Below are 18198 nucleotides of genomic sequence, written 5' to 3' on the forward strand. Positions count from 1 at the left end.
ATATATTATATAAAAAGCAAAAATTACAAAAAATATTAAATCTATTTAATTCAAATATAAAATAAAATAATATATTTTTTATCTTTTAACACAATTTATATTTTAATAATTTAATTTATAATTACTCAAAAATATTCTAAAATAAATATTTAATATTCATAATTTTAAAGTATAATTAATATATTTTAATATTTTATTTAATTTAAATAAAAATATTGTAAAATATATTAATCTACATTAATTATATGTAATAATAAATCTATATACTATAATAATTAAAATTATCAGATTTTAATTAATATTTATTATTTTAAATAACAAATATTTCAAAATTTATAAAAATATTTTCATGTTCAATAAATTTCAAATAAAATTAAAACAATATAATAAATTTTCATAAAAATAAAATGCCAAATTATTTTCTCACATATATATATTCGCTTCAATTACCTATCAATAAAAAAAATTACCTAAAAAATTAAATATGCTAAAACAATATGAATATTATTGATAAAACCAAAAATTCAAATAAAATAATAATACGCATTATAATATTAACATTCATTTACTTTTTATATAGTATCAATGACAAATTTATTCAATCTTATTAATGTTTACACAAAATTTTATAAATTTATTATTTTTTTTTATTTATTTAGCATCAAAAAATTATTAAAACAAAATCTCAACCATTAATAAAAACTAAAATTATCAAAACACATTGTTTAAAAACGCACTTAGTTATATTATTATAATTATAAATACTGTTTTAACTATTTTAAATTTTATTCAAAAATTTCAAAAACATTATTTATAGTTTTATAGTATATATTTTAGATAATTATAGACTCTTTTTTAGCAAGTCGAAAATATCTATAATATTAAATGCATTATCTATTAATATATTCATTAAACTTGAAAGTACTCAGAGTATATAATATATAATAATTTAAAAAGTTAATATATCTTTTAAAAAAAAATTCATTTATTAATTAACAAATATAATTCTTATATAATGAATTACATAAAAAAAAAATATTTTGTAAAACTAAAATTTTAATCGACAAATTATCTCAAATTACAAGGAAATACAAAAAATGAAAAAAAATGAAAAAAAATGAAAAAAAATGAAAAAAAAAAACAAAAAATACACAGTAAATTCAAAAAGCGTTAATAATATTTAATATTTAATATCTTTAGTTTAAATCGTTTGCAGAAAATCTTAATGATCTTCATATAAATATTTCAAATAAAATTAATTATTATATTGAAGATACAGTAAGCTAATCTTCAATATTATAATTCTATTCAGAATATTCTAGGGTTCATCTCATTTCAATAATTCTCTTGAAAAATGGAGAGAATTAAATTTATCACCAGATTTTATTTCTTTCTTTAACGAAGTTTGCATTTTTTCAGAATCACTTCCTCAAATTTTATACCATAAACAAAAAATATTTAGCATAATAATGAAATACATTTCTAAAAATAACACGCTTTCTCTTGAACCTCTTTTGTCGTAAGTTATATTAAAAAAAAGACTTTCATCTTTAATCTACAAGGTTTCTAGTTTCTTTTTCTCGAGATTTAAAAGAAGAATTTAGCCCTTTTATTATTGAAACATTCAAAATTTTAGAATCTCTTCTAAACCGTGAAGATATAAATGCCATTAAGGTATAATTCTTATTCATAGATATAAAAATCAACAGTATACAGTGGATATTTACTAGCATTGCATATTTATTTAAATATTTATCAAAAATTATAATTGATAATTTTAAAGAAATTTTTGAAATATTATCAAAATTGCTTGGAAAAGATACAAAAAAAAAATATATTGTTCGCTATACAGCTGAAGTTATATCATTTTTATTTAAACGAATAGATGACACACAAAAAATAATGCTAATAAAGTTATTTAAAGAAGATTTAAAAAATAGCTTTTCTAATTTATATCTTCAAGGTATATCATTAGTAATTTCTGAGTCATGTAAGGTTTGTTCAAATACTAAAATTTTATTATTTAATTTAATATTTTTATTTAAGAACATAAAAAAGACATTAAACTCAAACGCAACAAAAACTATAACTCATTTGATAAAAATTTGGGAAGAAGATTGCCGTATATATTATTTTTATTTTATAATAACTAATATATATTAGAAAAAGAAATATTATATCTGATTTTAAAGAATACTATTATTTCACTAATTAATCATACTAATGAAGTAACATTTTTTCCTGTAATAGAATTATTATTAGTTAGTTTGGAAAAATCAAAATTTCATAGTCTGAAAGGCTATTATCATTTATTATTAATTTGTATATCAGCACAAAATGGAAAAAGAGTAAAAGGTATATAATAAATTATTTGAGATTAGTTTCTAATGTCTAAAGATTGGAAAATTGTTGTAAATTATATTTCGTCAAACTTTTTAGTACAAAGTAGATATTCGCCAATTATGATTAAATTACTCACAAATTTACTATGTTTATCAGATTTAAATATAGCTATAATAAATAACAAAAAAATTATAGAACATGTTATGTTATCAGATGTTTTTACTTTTTTCATTATTGATTATTCTAATTAATTATTAGGTTCATATATGCAAAATGTTTTTTGAACTGATGTCTACTACATCCGCAGAAAGATTCAATACTTTTTTGCTAATATATTTTCATAAGTATTAATTTCTAACTAATATATCTACTTACAAAAACAGTTTTATATCTAAAATTTGGAAAACACATCATGACATTGCTATTCATTTATTATTATCAGTCAGTGATTCTAAAGTGCTTATAAATTCATCTGAAAATTCTTATATTTCAGAAAAGAAAAAATTCAAATTTTCATCTAATCATTGTATAATTCAAAATATATTAGAATATTTTTCAAAAGTAATCGACGAAACATCTTTTGGAATATCTATAGAAAATAAAATATCGCTATGGAAGCGATTAAAATTATTATCATGTATAGATTTTAATTCTAAAATAATTAACAAGATTTTATATAAACTTATTATCAAATATTTAGCTTTCGAATCTGATTCTAATATAGAACCTTTAATACAGATTTTATTAACAGAACTATCTTCTACTAAATGTTCTGGTCTTGAAGATAATGACATTATAAACCTCTTTAATCATATTTCAGAATCAAGCGGACGTTTTTCTAAAAATATATCGTTTCTTCAAGGAGTTTTTGCTATTTTCGAAGAAATATTAACAAGGTATATTATTCTTACTATTATAATTAGTCTGAAACAAAAAGGCCTCTTGAATTCAGTGATACTAATATTGAAATACTTCTCTCTGATATTACTTCAAATTTACTTATTGCTGGTTCTCAACGAAGATTTTATGCAATAAAAGTTCTAACTTTATTATATAAATTTAAAAGTGGAATAGAATGTAAAGTACTTAAGTCTTGTAATGTTATAGTAGAAACATCGTTTAATGTTAATTCATTAAGAACAATTTCTATACATATTAGGAAAATCTCTATAAATTTTTTGAAAGCTCAGGCTATATCTCAAAAAATTGCAATTATTTTTCTTATTGGTACTTTTTTATATCTAATATTGATCTTATTTATATTTTGATTAGGCCTAATGACAGTTAATTTTTCTCCAGTACTTAAAGATTGTTCTTCAGTCCTCGCAACTTTATATAATAAAAACTATAATTTTATCTGGGAATATATATTTGATTGGATAAAACTAGGAAATATTAAAAAAGTAGTGCCTAAATTGAATAAAAGCTATGAAAAAAGAAATGAAAATGATTCTATATTTCAGTGTTTTAAGACAGATATTAATTTATCTTTTCAACTAGAACAAAATGATGATGAAAAAATATTATCTGGTTGGAAAGAACTATGTAATAAAGTATAAATATATTTGTGCTATCTTAAAATTATACTGACCGTTTTTAGGATAATTTAGATTTAAGTAATGGTTCAGCTGAATATAGAACACATGCTCTAAAAATTCTACTAGAAATTCCAAGCCTTGCGGAAGAACATTCAAAAGATCTAGTTCCCATTTTTCTTACTATTTTTTCACAAGATAGAAATATAGAAGACTTTTGTTCATCTAATTCTGAATGGTCATATATTGATAAACTAAATCTTATAACTATTTTTAGTAAATTTCAAAACCCGAAATCTATATTTAACTCAGAAAATGTGTATAGTACTTTATTATTTCTTTTAACTCAAGGTGATATTAAAATTCAAAACCTTGCCCTAAATTCTATATTATCATGGAAATTCCCTGAGGTACTTAATTATGAAAATAATCTACGGAATTTATTAAGCACTCTAAAATTTCGTAACGAATTGACAGACTTAATGCAAGAAACCTGCTTACATAGTAATTTTAAAAATCAAAAATTAATTCCAATTATTTTGAGAATACTTTACGGCCGAATGATATCACGATCTAATTCATCTTCTAAAAAACATTCACTTTCTACCAAACGTGACGTTATTTTATCCTTTGTTAGTGTACTACCTTTAGATTTTTTTAGAATATTTCTAAACATTATGCTGGAACCATTTAATAAAATAGATTGTATTGATAAATCTAATTCCAATGCGTATAAATTAAAAAATGTATTGGAACATGTTAATCAAAAAAAACAAATAGGGTTTTGTACTGTTCTCAAAGAAGTTTTAAAACATGTGGGATCTAATATAATGCTTTATTTATCAGATATATTGAATGTTCATTTTTATTGTTGGAATAATTCTGAATCTATTATAAAATCGTTTTATGATAAAAAAGAAATAAATAATAATGAAAATATTACTTTAAAATATGCAAAAGCTATAAGGTATAAATGCTATCATAATCTTAACAGAATGTTTTCTTTTGGATTTAGTCATGAATGGATGCCATATATGACTCTTCTTTTTGCAGAATTTATTAATCCTAAGGTTAAATATTTGCACATTGATAGTTTACAAGAACCTTCTGGACTTCTAAAAATCTTCTCTACTTGGTCAGAAAATATAAATACATTACATTTTCTTTATGATTATAACAAAGAAATAATTTTAGAAATCACAAAATGCTTATCTTTACCTTCTATTAAAGAAAATGTAGTATTATTTATAGTTGATTTCTATAAAAAAGTTATTGTAAATGCAAATGAGTTTGATAAAACCTCTAAAAACAACAAACATTATTCAGCCAAAGAAATTCTTATTTTAAGGAACATATCTACTATATTAAACACTTTATGTAATTTAATAATGGATGTACAACGTAAATGGAGTAAAAATATTTATCATCCTTTATTTAACTTACTTTTATTAATTTCACCATTAGTAAGTGAACCCTCACAAATTGAAATTCTTTTAGAGACTAATATATTTACAATTTCAAAACTTTCAAAATTTATTCCAGAAGATATAAAAAATTATATTCTTGAAATAATTCAAAATTTATTACCTTTAAGTCATAAAATACACACTGATCACAGTTTTTTTTGTAATATTTTTAAAACTCTTACACCATTATTTGGAGTACTAGAAAACAAAAATTCAAGAACTATTTTGTCTAATTTAATGAATATATTTTCAAAAATTAATCCACAATTAGAAGACGTCTCAAACCTTATAATAGATTTAAACTCATTTTCATCTAAATTGGATCAACCAGATTTTGATAGAGTATTATCAGCATTTACTATTATAAACAGTTCTAAATGGGAAGAATTTGATATAACTAGTTGGACTCCACTTATTTACAATATGATCTATTTTATCCAAAATCAAGAAGAATTTTCTATAAGAGTAAATGCATCATATACAATGAAAAGATTTATTGAAAGATTTAATGATATTTCTATTACTGAAAGAGAATCTTATTTAAAACTTCTTTCTTCAATTTTAAAAGCTTTGAAAAAAGAAATGAAATCAAATAGAGATCTAGTACGACATGAATACTTAGGTATTTTAGCACATATTGCCAAATTTTGTAGTTCTTGGGATCCAGTCATTGATCTTCAAGTTTTATTAATCGACGATGAAGAAGCTAATTTTTTTAACAATATTCTTCATATTCAACAACATCGCCGTATTCGTGCTCTAAGACGACTTTGCATTGCATCCTCTCAAGGAAAAATAAATAAAAATAATATCTCAGAAATATTTTTGCCTTTAGTAGAAAGTTTATGTTTTTGTTCATCAAAACAATATCATAATCTTGTACCGGAAGCAATTAAAAGTATTGGAATTCTTTGTACCAATATTCATTGGAATCAATATTACAATTTATTTAAGCGATATATTATAAAATTAAAAAGCACTCAAGATACTTCAAAAATAATGATACGTATAATTGACTCAGCAGCAGATGCTTTATTTCATACTTATAAATTTTCACTGATAGATTCAGAAGATATTAAAATAAATAATTCAATTAAAACTTCACTAGAAAAAGATTTAAAAGTTGAATTAGATAGCAGCAATTTGTCTTTTTACCTAAAGACTTCAATAACGAATGATATACAGGTAAAGGATATTATTTATTCTGAATTTATCCCCCCTTTAATTCAAATTCTTCATAAAATGGATACATCTACTATAATATCAAGAATTCCTATAGCATTAACTATTACAAAACTTCTAAGATGCCTAAATCATGAGAGTTTAATGCCACATTTATCTCTAGTTCTTTCAGAAATTTGCAAAATTTTGCAAAATCGATCACAAAGTCATAGAGATATAGCTCGGGAAGTTTTATCAAATATTATAGCCTTACTTGGCCCTCAATATTTGTTGTATATTCTTGTACAGCTAAAAAGCACACTTAAACGTGGTTATCAGCTTCATGTTCTTGGATTTACAGTGCATACATTATTATATCGTTTACAAAAAAATGCTGTTATTGGTTCTATAAATAATTGTATAGATATTATTGTAGAAATCTTAATAAATGATATTTTTGGCAAAGTCGGGATAGAAAAGGATTCAGAAGAATATATAACATCAATGAAAGAAATAAAAACCAATAAAAGTTATGATTCTTTTGAAATTTTGTCAAGCATCATAGATCTGGAACATTTCTGTTTACTCTTAAAACCTATTTTTAAGCTACTTCATGAAGAATTAACATTAGAGATCTTAAAAAATATAGATATAGTATTTAGAAGAGTAAGTCTTGGAATATTTAAAAACTCATTATGTTATACTCGTAATGGTTTACGTTTATGTTATAATTTATTTCAGGAAGGAATAAAAAATTTTAAAACAAAAAATGATAAGAAAGTAGATACAAAAAAAACTTTTATTGTAGAACTTTCTTCATATAAAAAAGAAAAAAAAAATAATTTTTCAAATAATGCATGCAAAATTATTAAATTTTCATTAGATCTTTTAAAAGGGATTTTATTAAAAGATAAAACTTTAATTTCACCTGAGAATTTAATACCTTTTATTCCAATTATTGGTGATTCGGTTTTATCAGGAAACGAGGAAATACATATTTCAGCATTAAATGTATTTTCTATCTTTTTAAAACTTAACATTGAACATGTTAATTCATCACTAAATGTTTTTGTTAATCAAGCATTTTCTTTCATAAAACTATCAACTTCTACTAATACTGAATTGTGTCAAACAAGTTTAAAATTCCTTATATCAGTTTTGAAAAGTCATCGGAATGTTGAAATTAAAAAAGAATGGCTTGTGTATATTATTGCAAAAATAAAGCTTGATATAGAAGAACCAGATAGACAAAACATCGTATTTTCTATGATTAAAGCAATAATGTCTCGGAAATTGATTTTTACAGAATTATATGATTTGGTTGATTCTATTGCAGCTATAATGATAACAAATCAATCAAAAGTGACTAGAGATATGGCTAGAAGAATTTATTATCAATTTTTGCTTGATTACCCTCAGGGGAAAAATAGATTAAAGAAACAAATGGATTTTCTCATTAAAAATTTAGAATATGAACATGCATCTGGTCGCCAATCTGTTATTGAAACTTTGAATTTAATTGTAACTGATTTTGATGATTCTGTAATAAAAGATTTTCTAGAACCCTTTTTCATTGCATTAATGATGGTAATTGTAAATGACAGGGATATACAGTCTTGGAATATGTCTAGTATTCTTTTGCAAAAAATTTTCAAACGTTCTGATAGTTCTGTTTTAAAATTTATCACAGAATCCTTTAAAACATGGTTGAATCAAGTAGAAGAAAGTTGTTTAAGAATAGCAGCTATTCAAGGCTATGGTTTTTTATTTCAGGTATTTGGGAAAACAAAACATGAAGAGATTCACTATTTTCTTGAAAAAACTCGGAAAATTTTGGACGAAAATATTAACTCTTATAATTCAGAGAATTGCGAGCTTATTTATCAAATTATGCATACGATGCTTAAATTAACAAGTTTAGTACCAGAAATAATTATGTCTGCTGAGCAATCAACACTTTGGAATTTTTTTATTAATTTATTAGCATGTGAAAATAGTAAAATTTGTTTCATTGCAGCAGAAATCATAGGGAAATCGTTTTCCTTTTGCAAAGTAATTCCAAAAAAATTGCCTTTAATATCACCATATGGATTATTATATACTCAAAATAATTTAAGTACAATTTCAAATACTATTTTACATAAATTTTATAAACCTGATTTAAATAAAGAATTAAGTCTTCAGTTTTCAAAAAACTTATTTTTTATTGCTAAATGTTATTATTTGACTAACTCTGAAATATCTGAATATGAAAATTTATATATGTACCCAAAAGTGGAAAAACTTGTAAAATTCAAAGAAACAAATATGGAATATCCAACTTGTCTTGAATGGTTAATATTTAGACTTTGCATAATTTTAAAAAACGAAAAAAATATAAATCATGAGGTTTGTTAAATCTCTAATCTTACGTTAATTAATATATCTATAAGTCAATTATAATTTCTAAGTATCAAATAATGAAATTAATAAGAGCTCTTGTTAATTTTCTTCCTGCAAAAATTTTAGAGAAATTTGCAAACTTAATTATCATTCCTTTATACAAATATACAGACAATAAAGTTGCAATGACTGATACTCAGAAAAGTATTAAACTTTTATACTATTATTTCCTAACATATTGTCAAGGCTTGAAATGCATTACAGAAGAAATATTAAAAGAATTACATTCCAAAATAGGAACAACTTTATATATTCAAATATTCAACAATATAAGACAAAATTCGTTTAAAATAAGGGAAAAACGAAAATTAAAAAGGTCTATACTTGCAATATCAGATCCCAGAGAATTAGCAAGAAAAAAAATCAAATTAAACATTAAGGTATTACATTTATATTAATATACAAAATCAAACTTTATTTTAACCTATATAATAGAAAATAAAACTAAGGAAAAAAAAGAGAAACTATATACCATTTAATCCTATAAACGCTTTAAAAGAATAAATTTCATGAAAAAATAGTATTTTATAACCTTGAATTTAAAATAATGACAACATAAAAACCTTTGTTAATATATAGGTATTATACATTTTTAGCTATTATATTTTATTAAAATTTTAGTAATACTGTAAGTTACTTCTTAAATTGACAAATAATTATATGTTAATTCATATTTAATAAATCAATAAAATTTATAATACCAAATTACTATAAGGATCCCAATCTGGCGGATTTGATTCAAAACACAACTTTCCCTTATTATCTACTTTTGCAAAATCTGTACTTACTAATACTTCATCTGGCATCCTCTTCATTTCATCTTCTGCTATTCCTAACTCATCACACGGCAACCATATCACAGGTACCTTTGCTTGTAAAGCTTTGTGTTTAAATAAAGATGAAACAATCTTTTCTCGCTCTTCTGTTGATAGTTTTTTAGAATTCATATTAAAATCAGAAGAATTATCAGAATTTCCAAATCTTTCTCTAGATGATAATATATCCAATGTTGAAGATTCACAATTAGTATTTTCTATTTCGCCATTAAAATAATATAATCCAAATAATTTGCCATAGTAATTTTGATTATTATTTTGATGCTTTGAAGTTAAAGGTAAAAATTTTATTAATGGATTAAAACTTTTTTGAAGCATAAATTGATAAAAAGCAGTGAAAATGATTAAAATAACCATAAGAATTCCTTGAACTTTAGTTGCAAAATGATTTTGATCATCACGTGCCAAAAAAAAAAGACCAGTAAGACAGACTTCCAAAAGATATATTCCTGTCATCATTTGATATAAAGATTTAGGAAATGCTAGCCCCCCAGTATCAACAGGAAAATCGAAAACATATAAAAAATTATAAAGATATGTAGCGTAAAAAAGTATAAAAGCAATAACAACAAATATCATTATTAAAGGTGCAATAATAGAATATGTAATTGCGATAACTGACAAATTAGTAAATCTTGGGAAAGTTGTACCCCATCCTAAAATTCTAAGTGTAGTAAACCGAGACCAAAGTTTTCTTGGTGTATTATCCATTAATTTCCCAAAAATATAAAATACGATTAACGTAATTACTTGTAATAATTCTCCCGATGCAATTGATAAACCTTGAAGAAGGATATAAGAAAAAAAAAAATTACTTGCTCTTGGCAAATTTTGTGCCAAAAGCTTAGGTGTGTTTTGAGGATTATTTATAATACTTGCTATTACTGCAGCAATACCAGATGAAATAGTAACAACAAGAAAAACTTGAACAACCAGAAACGAAAAATACATATTTTGGACAGTTAATTCAACATCAGTTTGAGTAGGAAGACCTTTAAATTCAGCAGCAACTATTTGATCATTAATAATATTTTTTTAAATAAAAAGCTTACATCTCATAATTATTGGTACAGCTATCATTATAATAGCTAAAAGCACACTTGGTAATAAACCTGTTATAAGTCCACTTACTGGCTTAGAGAGATCTCCAAGAAATTCAAGCCATGAAAATTTTTTACTTAAACTTATTACATTTGATAAAGATCCTACAAAAGCTACAGGAAATGCAAAAAAAATAACAAGAGCAGCTATACTTATTACAACTGCTATTGCTCGAATAAGACGGTCCCACCATTTTAACTGTAAATTATCCCATATAATATCTTTTGGAGATATATGAAGATATTTTGGTGTCATATGAAGTGCATTGTGATGTAGAATATTCTGACAAGCTAAATGAGCAGATATTTGCTCATTAAACTGAATAAAAACACTATTCATTCGCTTAAACCTTTCTGGATGTTTTTGCTGTTCTAAAATTTCTGGATTAAGTTTTTTTAATTCTGAAATACACCAATCAATAGTATCAACCTTTTTTCCAATAAGAGGGAGAGATATAAACCATGAAAACAAAGGGAGTCTGTGCTTAGGTCGTTTTTCAAATGATACATACTTATATGCCAATCCTTTGCTAGATTCTATATAGTTTAAAGACTGACAACTTTGAGAATTCAATGTGCTGGAGTTTTTCTTTTTATTAAATAATTTCTTACTATTTTTCAGTGCAGTTCGTATTAAACATGTCTCTGCTTCTTCTAATTGTTGTGCAATAAAATCTCTTTTTTCAATTTGCTCTAATAATGAAGAAAAATCTCTGAAACATAAGGACCAAATAAAATTGAACTAAAAACTACCTGTTTATCCAGACATTCTTAACACCTCCAGGATATATACTAAAAAGATCTTTTAATTTATCTATATCGAGATACTCATCCGGTACTGTTGTTATAAGAATTGTAGTAGCAGAAGTAGTACTACGATGTTGAGGAGAACATAAATATGTCTGCCGAATTTGTATAAAATGCTTTAACTCATAATATATTAAATAGCAAGTTATAACTATAAAAATAAGTTTAAATAATTAAAAACAGGAGAAACTGACTAACAAAAAGATACGCAAGCACTAAATGAGCCCAGTATCTATTTGTATGCTTCGGACTAACATTTCCAAAACTAAATCTATCCAAGCCTCGAGATTTTCCTTGAAAAGTTTTATCAATTCCATTTATGGAATTTATGGGAAGCAGGATTGGCCAAATTATCAATATAGAAATAAGGAAAAGAATAATGCACATTCTAAGAAACCGAAGAAAAAAATAAGCATCTAAACCAGACTTTTTAATAATATATTCAGGAGAAATTTGATAAAGTTTTTGAAAAAGTTTCAGCAGAGATTTAGGTGGAGACTTGACTTTTTTGTCTTTTGGAAGAACTTTAATAACCTACTCATGTAAACTAAACAGAAAAATTAAGAAAATACTATCAACACTTCGAGGTTGATATACGCGATGTAAAAAGTTACGCAATATAAAAAAAGAAACTACTTGAATTGTAAACATAGAAATATTTACAGAGAGCGAGGCAAGAAATGCAGGTAATGACGTTCCTTCTGAGTTATGCATCTTTACGCTATCACTCATTATTTTATTATTTTTTCACCAATGGCCAAATATTACGCAATTCATGTTTCAATTCGCGAAAGACTTATCTACATTTTTAAATACCTTTTATAATTATTTATATTTCAAAATATTAATAGAATTCCTATTAATACCTATATTCCAAAGAAAAAGCAGAACATACAAAAACTTTGTACTTTATATGTTTTAAAGAACATCCCTTTTATATTTATAATATTTATAATTCATATAATTCCTTTGTAAATATATCTAAAAAATATACACTTTTTTCAAATATACTCTCAAAAATCTATTCCTTTAAAGAATTGCATATATTTTCTAATAAGAATGCAAATATCTCCTAAATTTAATTTTTTTAAAAAATTATATTTTTAAAAATATTTGTAATTTTTAAAATTAAAAATACCTTAAAATATTAATCACAGAATATATTTTTTAAAAAACTATATCAATTTTAAAAATAACATTACATTAAAACTGCTCTAAAATAAAAAATTTAATAAAAACAAAATTCAAAATTATATTATTTAAATTCCACAAAATCATTATACTATCTTTTAAAAATTGTAATATATCCCACAAAAATATTGATTCTAATACATAAAAAGTAGACCTTTTAAAAATTTAATACATTAAAAAATATATATTCACAAATTTATGTATTTTTCAATACTAAATAAATTACGTTTATTTTATATTATCTAACGATAATTTAAAGGGCTAATTATTTTGTGACTGTTATATTCAAATATTAAGTTTACGTTCAACGACTCGAATATTAAAAAACAAGATGGCACGGCGACCAGCACGGTGTTATAGATATTGTAAAAACAAACCATTTCCAAAGTCTAGATTTAATCGTGGAGTTCCTGATCCAAAAATTAAAATTTTTGATCTTGGGCGAAAAAAAGCATCAGTTAATGAATTTCCTTTATGTGTTCATTTAGTAAGCAATGAATATGAACAACTGAGTAGCGAAGCACTTGAAGCAGCACGTATTTGTGCAAACAAATATTTAGCAAAAATGGCAGGGAAAGATGCTTTTCATTTGCGTGTACGGCCTCATCCTTTTCATGTTGTTCGTATCAATAAGATGTTATCATGTGCTGGTGCAGATCGCCTACAAACAGGGATGCGTGGTGCTTGGGGGAAGCCGAATGGGACTGTTGCCCGTGTAAATATTGGGCAAATTCTTTTTTCTGTTCGATGCAAAGATTCTAATAAACATATTGCTATTGAAGCTCTTCGTCGATGTCAGTACAAATTTCCTGGAAGACAGAAAATTGTTGTTAGCAAGAACTGGGGTTTTACTTCTTTAGACCGTGAAACATATCTTGAGAAATGCAGAAATGGTGAAGTTAAACAAGATGGTTGTTATGTCAAATTTCTTTCTAAGCATGGAAATCTTGAGGCCAATATGCGAGAGTTCCCTAACTTTAGCATTACAACATAATTTTGAATAAATTTCTTAAATTATTCGGTTTATGTATTTTTTAATATATACTGCATTTTTTATTTTCCCTTACATAAAAATATATTTAAAAATATTTAATTTAAAAATATTTTTGAATAATTTTGTTCAATATATTGTCTTAATTTATTAGGATTTTAACAGAAATTTCTTATTTTAATTAAATATTATATTTTTTTAAATATAAATTAAAGATTTAAGATTTTACATATAATTCATTATTTATAATCTCAAGACAAATTTAAGCAATATATCAAAAAATTACAATAACAAAACTTTTAATTCATAATTTAACTTTTTAATATTTATATGCAACATTATAATTCTTTAAAAAAAATGACATTTTAAAATTTAATCTAAAGAACAATGTTTTAATTTTTTTCTTCAATTTAAATTTAATAAGGAAACCAAAAAATAAATTTATTATTAATGTAGTACAAAAATTAAGTCTACATTCATGTAAAATATATTATTATTATATATAAATTACCTATATTTTCTTTTAAAACAACAAAAAATAACTCTAAAACTTTATAAGTCAATCACATAACTGTTAACCAAAATCATAATACATTTAGTAACTAAAAAAATATTTTAAATAATTAAAATTTAAAAGCTTTAACATTATTAAACAATTCATTGAAATCAACATACTTGCGGACGTAAATATAAACTTTATTAGACCATTAATATTTTTTAAAAAAATTTACAAAAAACCGTAAAATATAACTTCTTTAAAAACAAATAAAACATAAAAACTATTATTTATACATAAAATACAATTAAATCCTAAACACTTGAAAATATTAAAGACATCCACAAAACACAATTTTTAATATGCAACCAAAATAAATCTCTAAATGGGTCTAAAATGCAGTCTTCAAACGAAATATGTAAATAAATGAGAATTGGTCTTTACGAAAATTGCATATCAATATCTAAAACAATTTATGGGCGAAATACGACAAAATAATGCTCCGATAACAATTATGTTTATTGACATAGGAGTCGTTTTAACAAATTGTGCAAGATTCGACAAAAAAATTCGAAAAATGGAATAAATTTGAATATAATAACATTTTGCCTTAAACCAAAATCAAAAAATCTTTAATGTCTGAAACTCTTTAATCTTAATTTTTTGAAAAACATTTTTAAGTCGAATTTTCATTTACAGAAAAAGTCATATCCTTAAATGTTGCCAAGAATTTATAATTACATGCTGACTACACCACACATTTAACGATATTCTCTTTCACGGCGGTCTTTATCATGCCCCCTATCATCATATCGCTCACGGCGGAAATCATGGGATTCACGACGATCATGGCGTGAAGAATATCTATCACTATAACCTTGACTACGTAGCCCACGACGATCATCATAACGATCACCATAACGATCACTATAACGATCACCATAACGATCACTATAACGATCACCATAACGATCACCATATCTATCCCCATAACGATCCCCATAACGATCTCCATAGCGATCTCCATAACGGTCACTACGACGATCTCTATAATAATCTCGACCATATGAATCTGAACGACGAGAGGCGTAATTATCTATGTTTTATTAAATAATTACATAAAAACTTTAAATCAAAAAAGTACCACGTCTACGAGGACCCATATAAGTTCCTGGTGTAGATGTCCCTATACCATTTAAACATTATGATATTAAAAAAAAATACATACGAGGACCACCTCTGCGAGCTTTCTCTACACTACATAGACAAATAAATAATCACAATAAAAATATTAATTGCAACTACCTAAAGACCCTTCCATAATATTCCTGTCCATTTGCTGCCTCAATGGCTTTATCTGCATCCTCAGGCGTAGCCATAGTAACAAAACCAAAACCTCTGGACTCTTTTGTATAAGGGTCTGAAACAATACTGCATTTTACAACATTTCCAAAGCGAGAAAAGATCTCTTCAAGTTCCTTTTCATCCATACGAGGTGCAATGCCGGATATGAATAGATTAGTCCCCGGATTTTCAGCCGCAACATCATCTTGTTCAGTACTTTAAAAAAAATAAGAATCAAGCAAGTACAATAAAATCATAATACCGAGGCACCCGTCCACTTGGTGAACGAGACCGAGACCTTTCTTGCTTCTCATAATTAGTTCCTCGTTCCGGACGGTCGTAATCCCCGTCAGTGCCTCGATGAGAAAGATCTTCTAATTGCCTATAAGCTGTCTGATATTATTAACTGACTGACCCTCTACCATGGCGAGAGGAATCTCTTTCATAATCAGGCCATTGATTTGTCATATTTTTTTACCCCAACTTCTTATACTTTTTACGAATTGCACGATTTTTCTTGTCGCTTTCAATTAAACCCTGAATGTAAAATTTCTTAAGATATTTCTCTAAACCTAACCCTAAAAAGATCAATGTTTTTTAGAATTAAAATACAGTCATTTATATTTAAAATAACTATGGTTAATTCTTAAAATTGTTTAAGAATTTGTTAAACATGTATTGAGTTTTAAAATATTTTGAAAAAAAAATTCTTTATAAGTTTTACAAATATTTTTGAAATAAAATCAATGTCAGAAAAATACAGAATTATTAATATTTAGAACAAAAAACAATTTAAAAATATAGTTTATTGCTAAGTATAGAAACATAATAAATAGTAAGCATATTTTTCGTAGAATATATAAAATACTATTACTTTTTACAGTTAATATTATCTAAAAGATAAACAAATTAAAAATATATATTTTATATTTATGAATATTTTAAAAAAATATAAGAACAAATATTTTGATCCAGAATATAATTGAAAATTAAACGAGTCCATATAAAAATTAAAGAGTATTTTTTATTAATATAACTATTTATATTGCAAATCATATAAAAACAATTAATATATTTTTGATTTAACTAAATAATATTTGAATCTTGAAACTTCAGGAAATTAAAAAAATAAAATGAAAAACATCTAAGAAAAAAAGGAATATATGAAACATAAATATGAACAATTTCAAGCAAATATTAAAATTATATATTTAATAGAATAAATAAACTTAGTAGAATAATACAAAAAGTCTAAACCATGAAAAATTTAAAAACAAAAGCCAATTTAAAATTTAAAACAAAATTAAAACGAAAAACACATAATTAAAAAGATTTTTATTTAAAAATTCAGAAAAAACATATAACAATTGAAAATCAATATGTAATGAAGACATAAATATAAATAAAAGTGAATATAAATAAAACAAATATCTAATAAAAGCAAAATATATTACGTTTAAACAAAAATGCACAATGGTAATATTATTATAAATAACACACATTCCGAATATTTAGTATTCTATTTTTTTAATTTTTCTTATAATTTTCATAAAAATTAACTATAAGAAATCAATTTTTTTAAAAAATAATTAAAAGCTAACACCAAAGAAGTATTAATAAATTTATTATTTTGTCATTTGTATTCCTAATATAATTTTTGAAGTATAACTTACGCAATAAAGTCCTTAAAAAAGTAGGCTTTACACCTTTCATAGATAAAAATCTCAGTATTTGCTACTCGAGCTTTAAACAATATAATGTATATTTTCTTTCAAAGTATTTGCATTCTTAATATTTTCATTCTTTTAATTTTTATTTTTTAAAACCAAGTAAAAAATTAATTTAAATTAAATAACTACAATTCATTAGTACATTCTACATTAATATACTATTAAAACGTTTAGTTTTTTTATCTGTATAATCTTATATTTATATAGATGGTATTTTCTTATGTACTCTAATCTTAAAAGATTTTATAAACATGAAAATATAAAGCATATTTACAAACCTTAGATCTTTTACCAAAATCACGATCCTATTTTTTTACTAACATATTCAAGAAAATATATAAACATAAAGATGAAATGAATAACATTTATGAATATTAATTACCAAATTCTGTGAAACTGAACTTATCTCGATTAAAAGATGAGCTTAAAAAAAGCTTAGTAATTTTTATAAACAATAAATTTTATCCAAAAAATACTAAAAGGTTAGGAACCAAATGCTACAGTAACTTTAGGACAATAAGCAACATCTTTGTGCATATTTCCAATAGCTTTACTTGTTACCCTTTAAATCAGAATTTCTAGTAACCGTTATAACTAACATTAAAAATAATAATAGAAATTCACTTTTAACTTTTAAATACAGCTATTAAAAAATAATCCTATTTACAAATCTACCTATGTCATCGTACTTCTTTTAAGGAGTTCAACGTTTAATCAATATCAGTTTTACTATGATAAAAGCTTATCTTTAAAATA

General features: G+C 24.0%; 4 protein-coding genes across 4 annotated transcripts; 2 read left to right on the forward strand and 2 right to left on the reverse strand.

Annotated features, from left to right (window-relative positions):
• Positions 1 to 1127: 1127 nt before the first annotated feature.
• Positions 1128 to 9451, forward strand: T551_02938 (uncharacterized protein; the record flags this gene model as incomplete). Its single annotated transcript, XM_018375201.1, has 16 exons — positions 1128 to 1154; positions 1201 to 1278; positions 1323 to 1519; positions 1563 to 1674; positions 1717 to 1995; positions 2047 to 2122; positions 2164 to 2355; positions 2398 to 2558; positions 2602 to 2687; positions 2727 to 3239; positions 3281 to 3570; positions 3616 to 3896; positions 3944 to 8893; positions 8938 to 9091; positions 9134 to 9327; positions 9383 to 9451. 16 exons carry the CDS (start codon positions 1128 to 1130, stop codon positions 9449 to 9451), a joined length of 7659 nt encoding a protein of 2552 aa, XP_018228742.1.
• A 188-nt stretch (positions 9452 to 9639) lies between these two features.
• T551_02939 (uncharacterized protein) lies at positions 9640 to 12422 on the reverse strand (the record flags this gene model as incomplete). Its single annotated transcript, XM_018375202.1, has 5 exons — positions 9640 to 10793; positions 10836 to 11596; positions 11637 to 11841; positions 11885 to 12224; positions 12270 to 12422. 5 exons carry the CDS (start codon positions 12420 to 12422, stop codon positions 9640 to 9642), a joined length of 2613 nt encoding a protein of 870 aa, XP_018228743.1.
• Positions 12423 to 13212: 790 nt separating this feature from the next.
• On the forward strand, positions 13213 to 13875 carry T551_02940 (60S ribosomal protein L10; the record flags this gene model as incomplete). Its single annotated transcript, XM_018375203.1, has 1 exon — positions 13213 to 13875. The coding sequence occupies one exon, from the start codon at positions 13213 to 13215 to the stop codon at positions 13873 to 13875; it is 663 nt and encodes a 220-aa protein (XP_018228744.1).
• A 1254-nt stretch (positions 13876 to 15129) lies between these two features.
• Positions 15130 to 16180, reverse strand: T551_02941 (uncharacterized protein; the record flags this gene model as incomplete). Its single annotated transcript, XM_018375204.1, has 6 exons — positions 15130 to 15464; positions 15513 to 15554; positions 15597 to 15625; positions 15674 to 15928; positions 15975 to 16094; positions 16128 to 16180. The coding sequence occupies 6 exons, from the start codon at positions 16178 to 16180 to the stop codon at positions 15130 to 15132; spliced, it is 834 nt and encodes a 277-aa protein (XP_018228745.1).
• Positions 16181 to 18198: the final 2018 nt, after the last annotated feature.

Source organism: Pneumocystis jirovecii (genome assembly GCF_001477535.1).
Source record: "Pneumocystis jirovecii RU7 chromosome Unknown supercont1.13, whole genome shotgun sequence".
Taxonomy (NCBI): Eukaryota; Fungi; Ascomycota; class Pneumocystomycetes; order Pneumocystales; family Pneumocystaceae; genus Pneumocystis; species Pneumocystis jirovecii.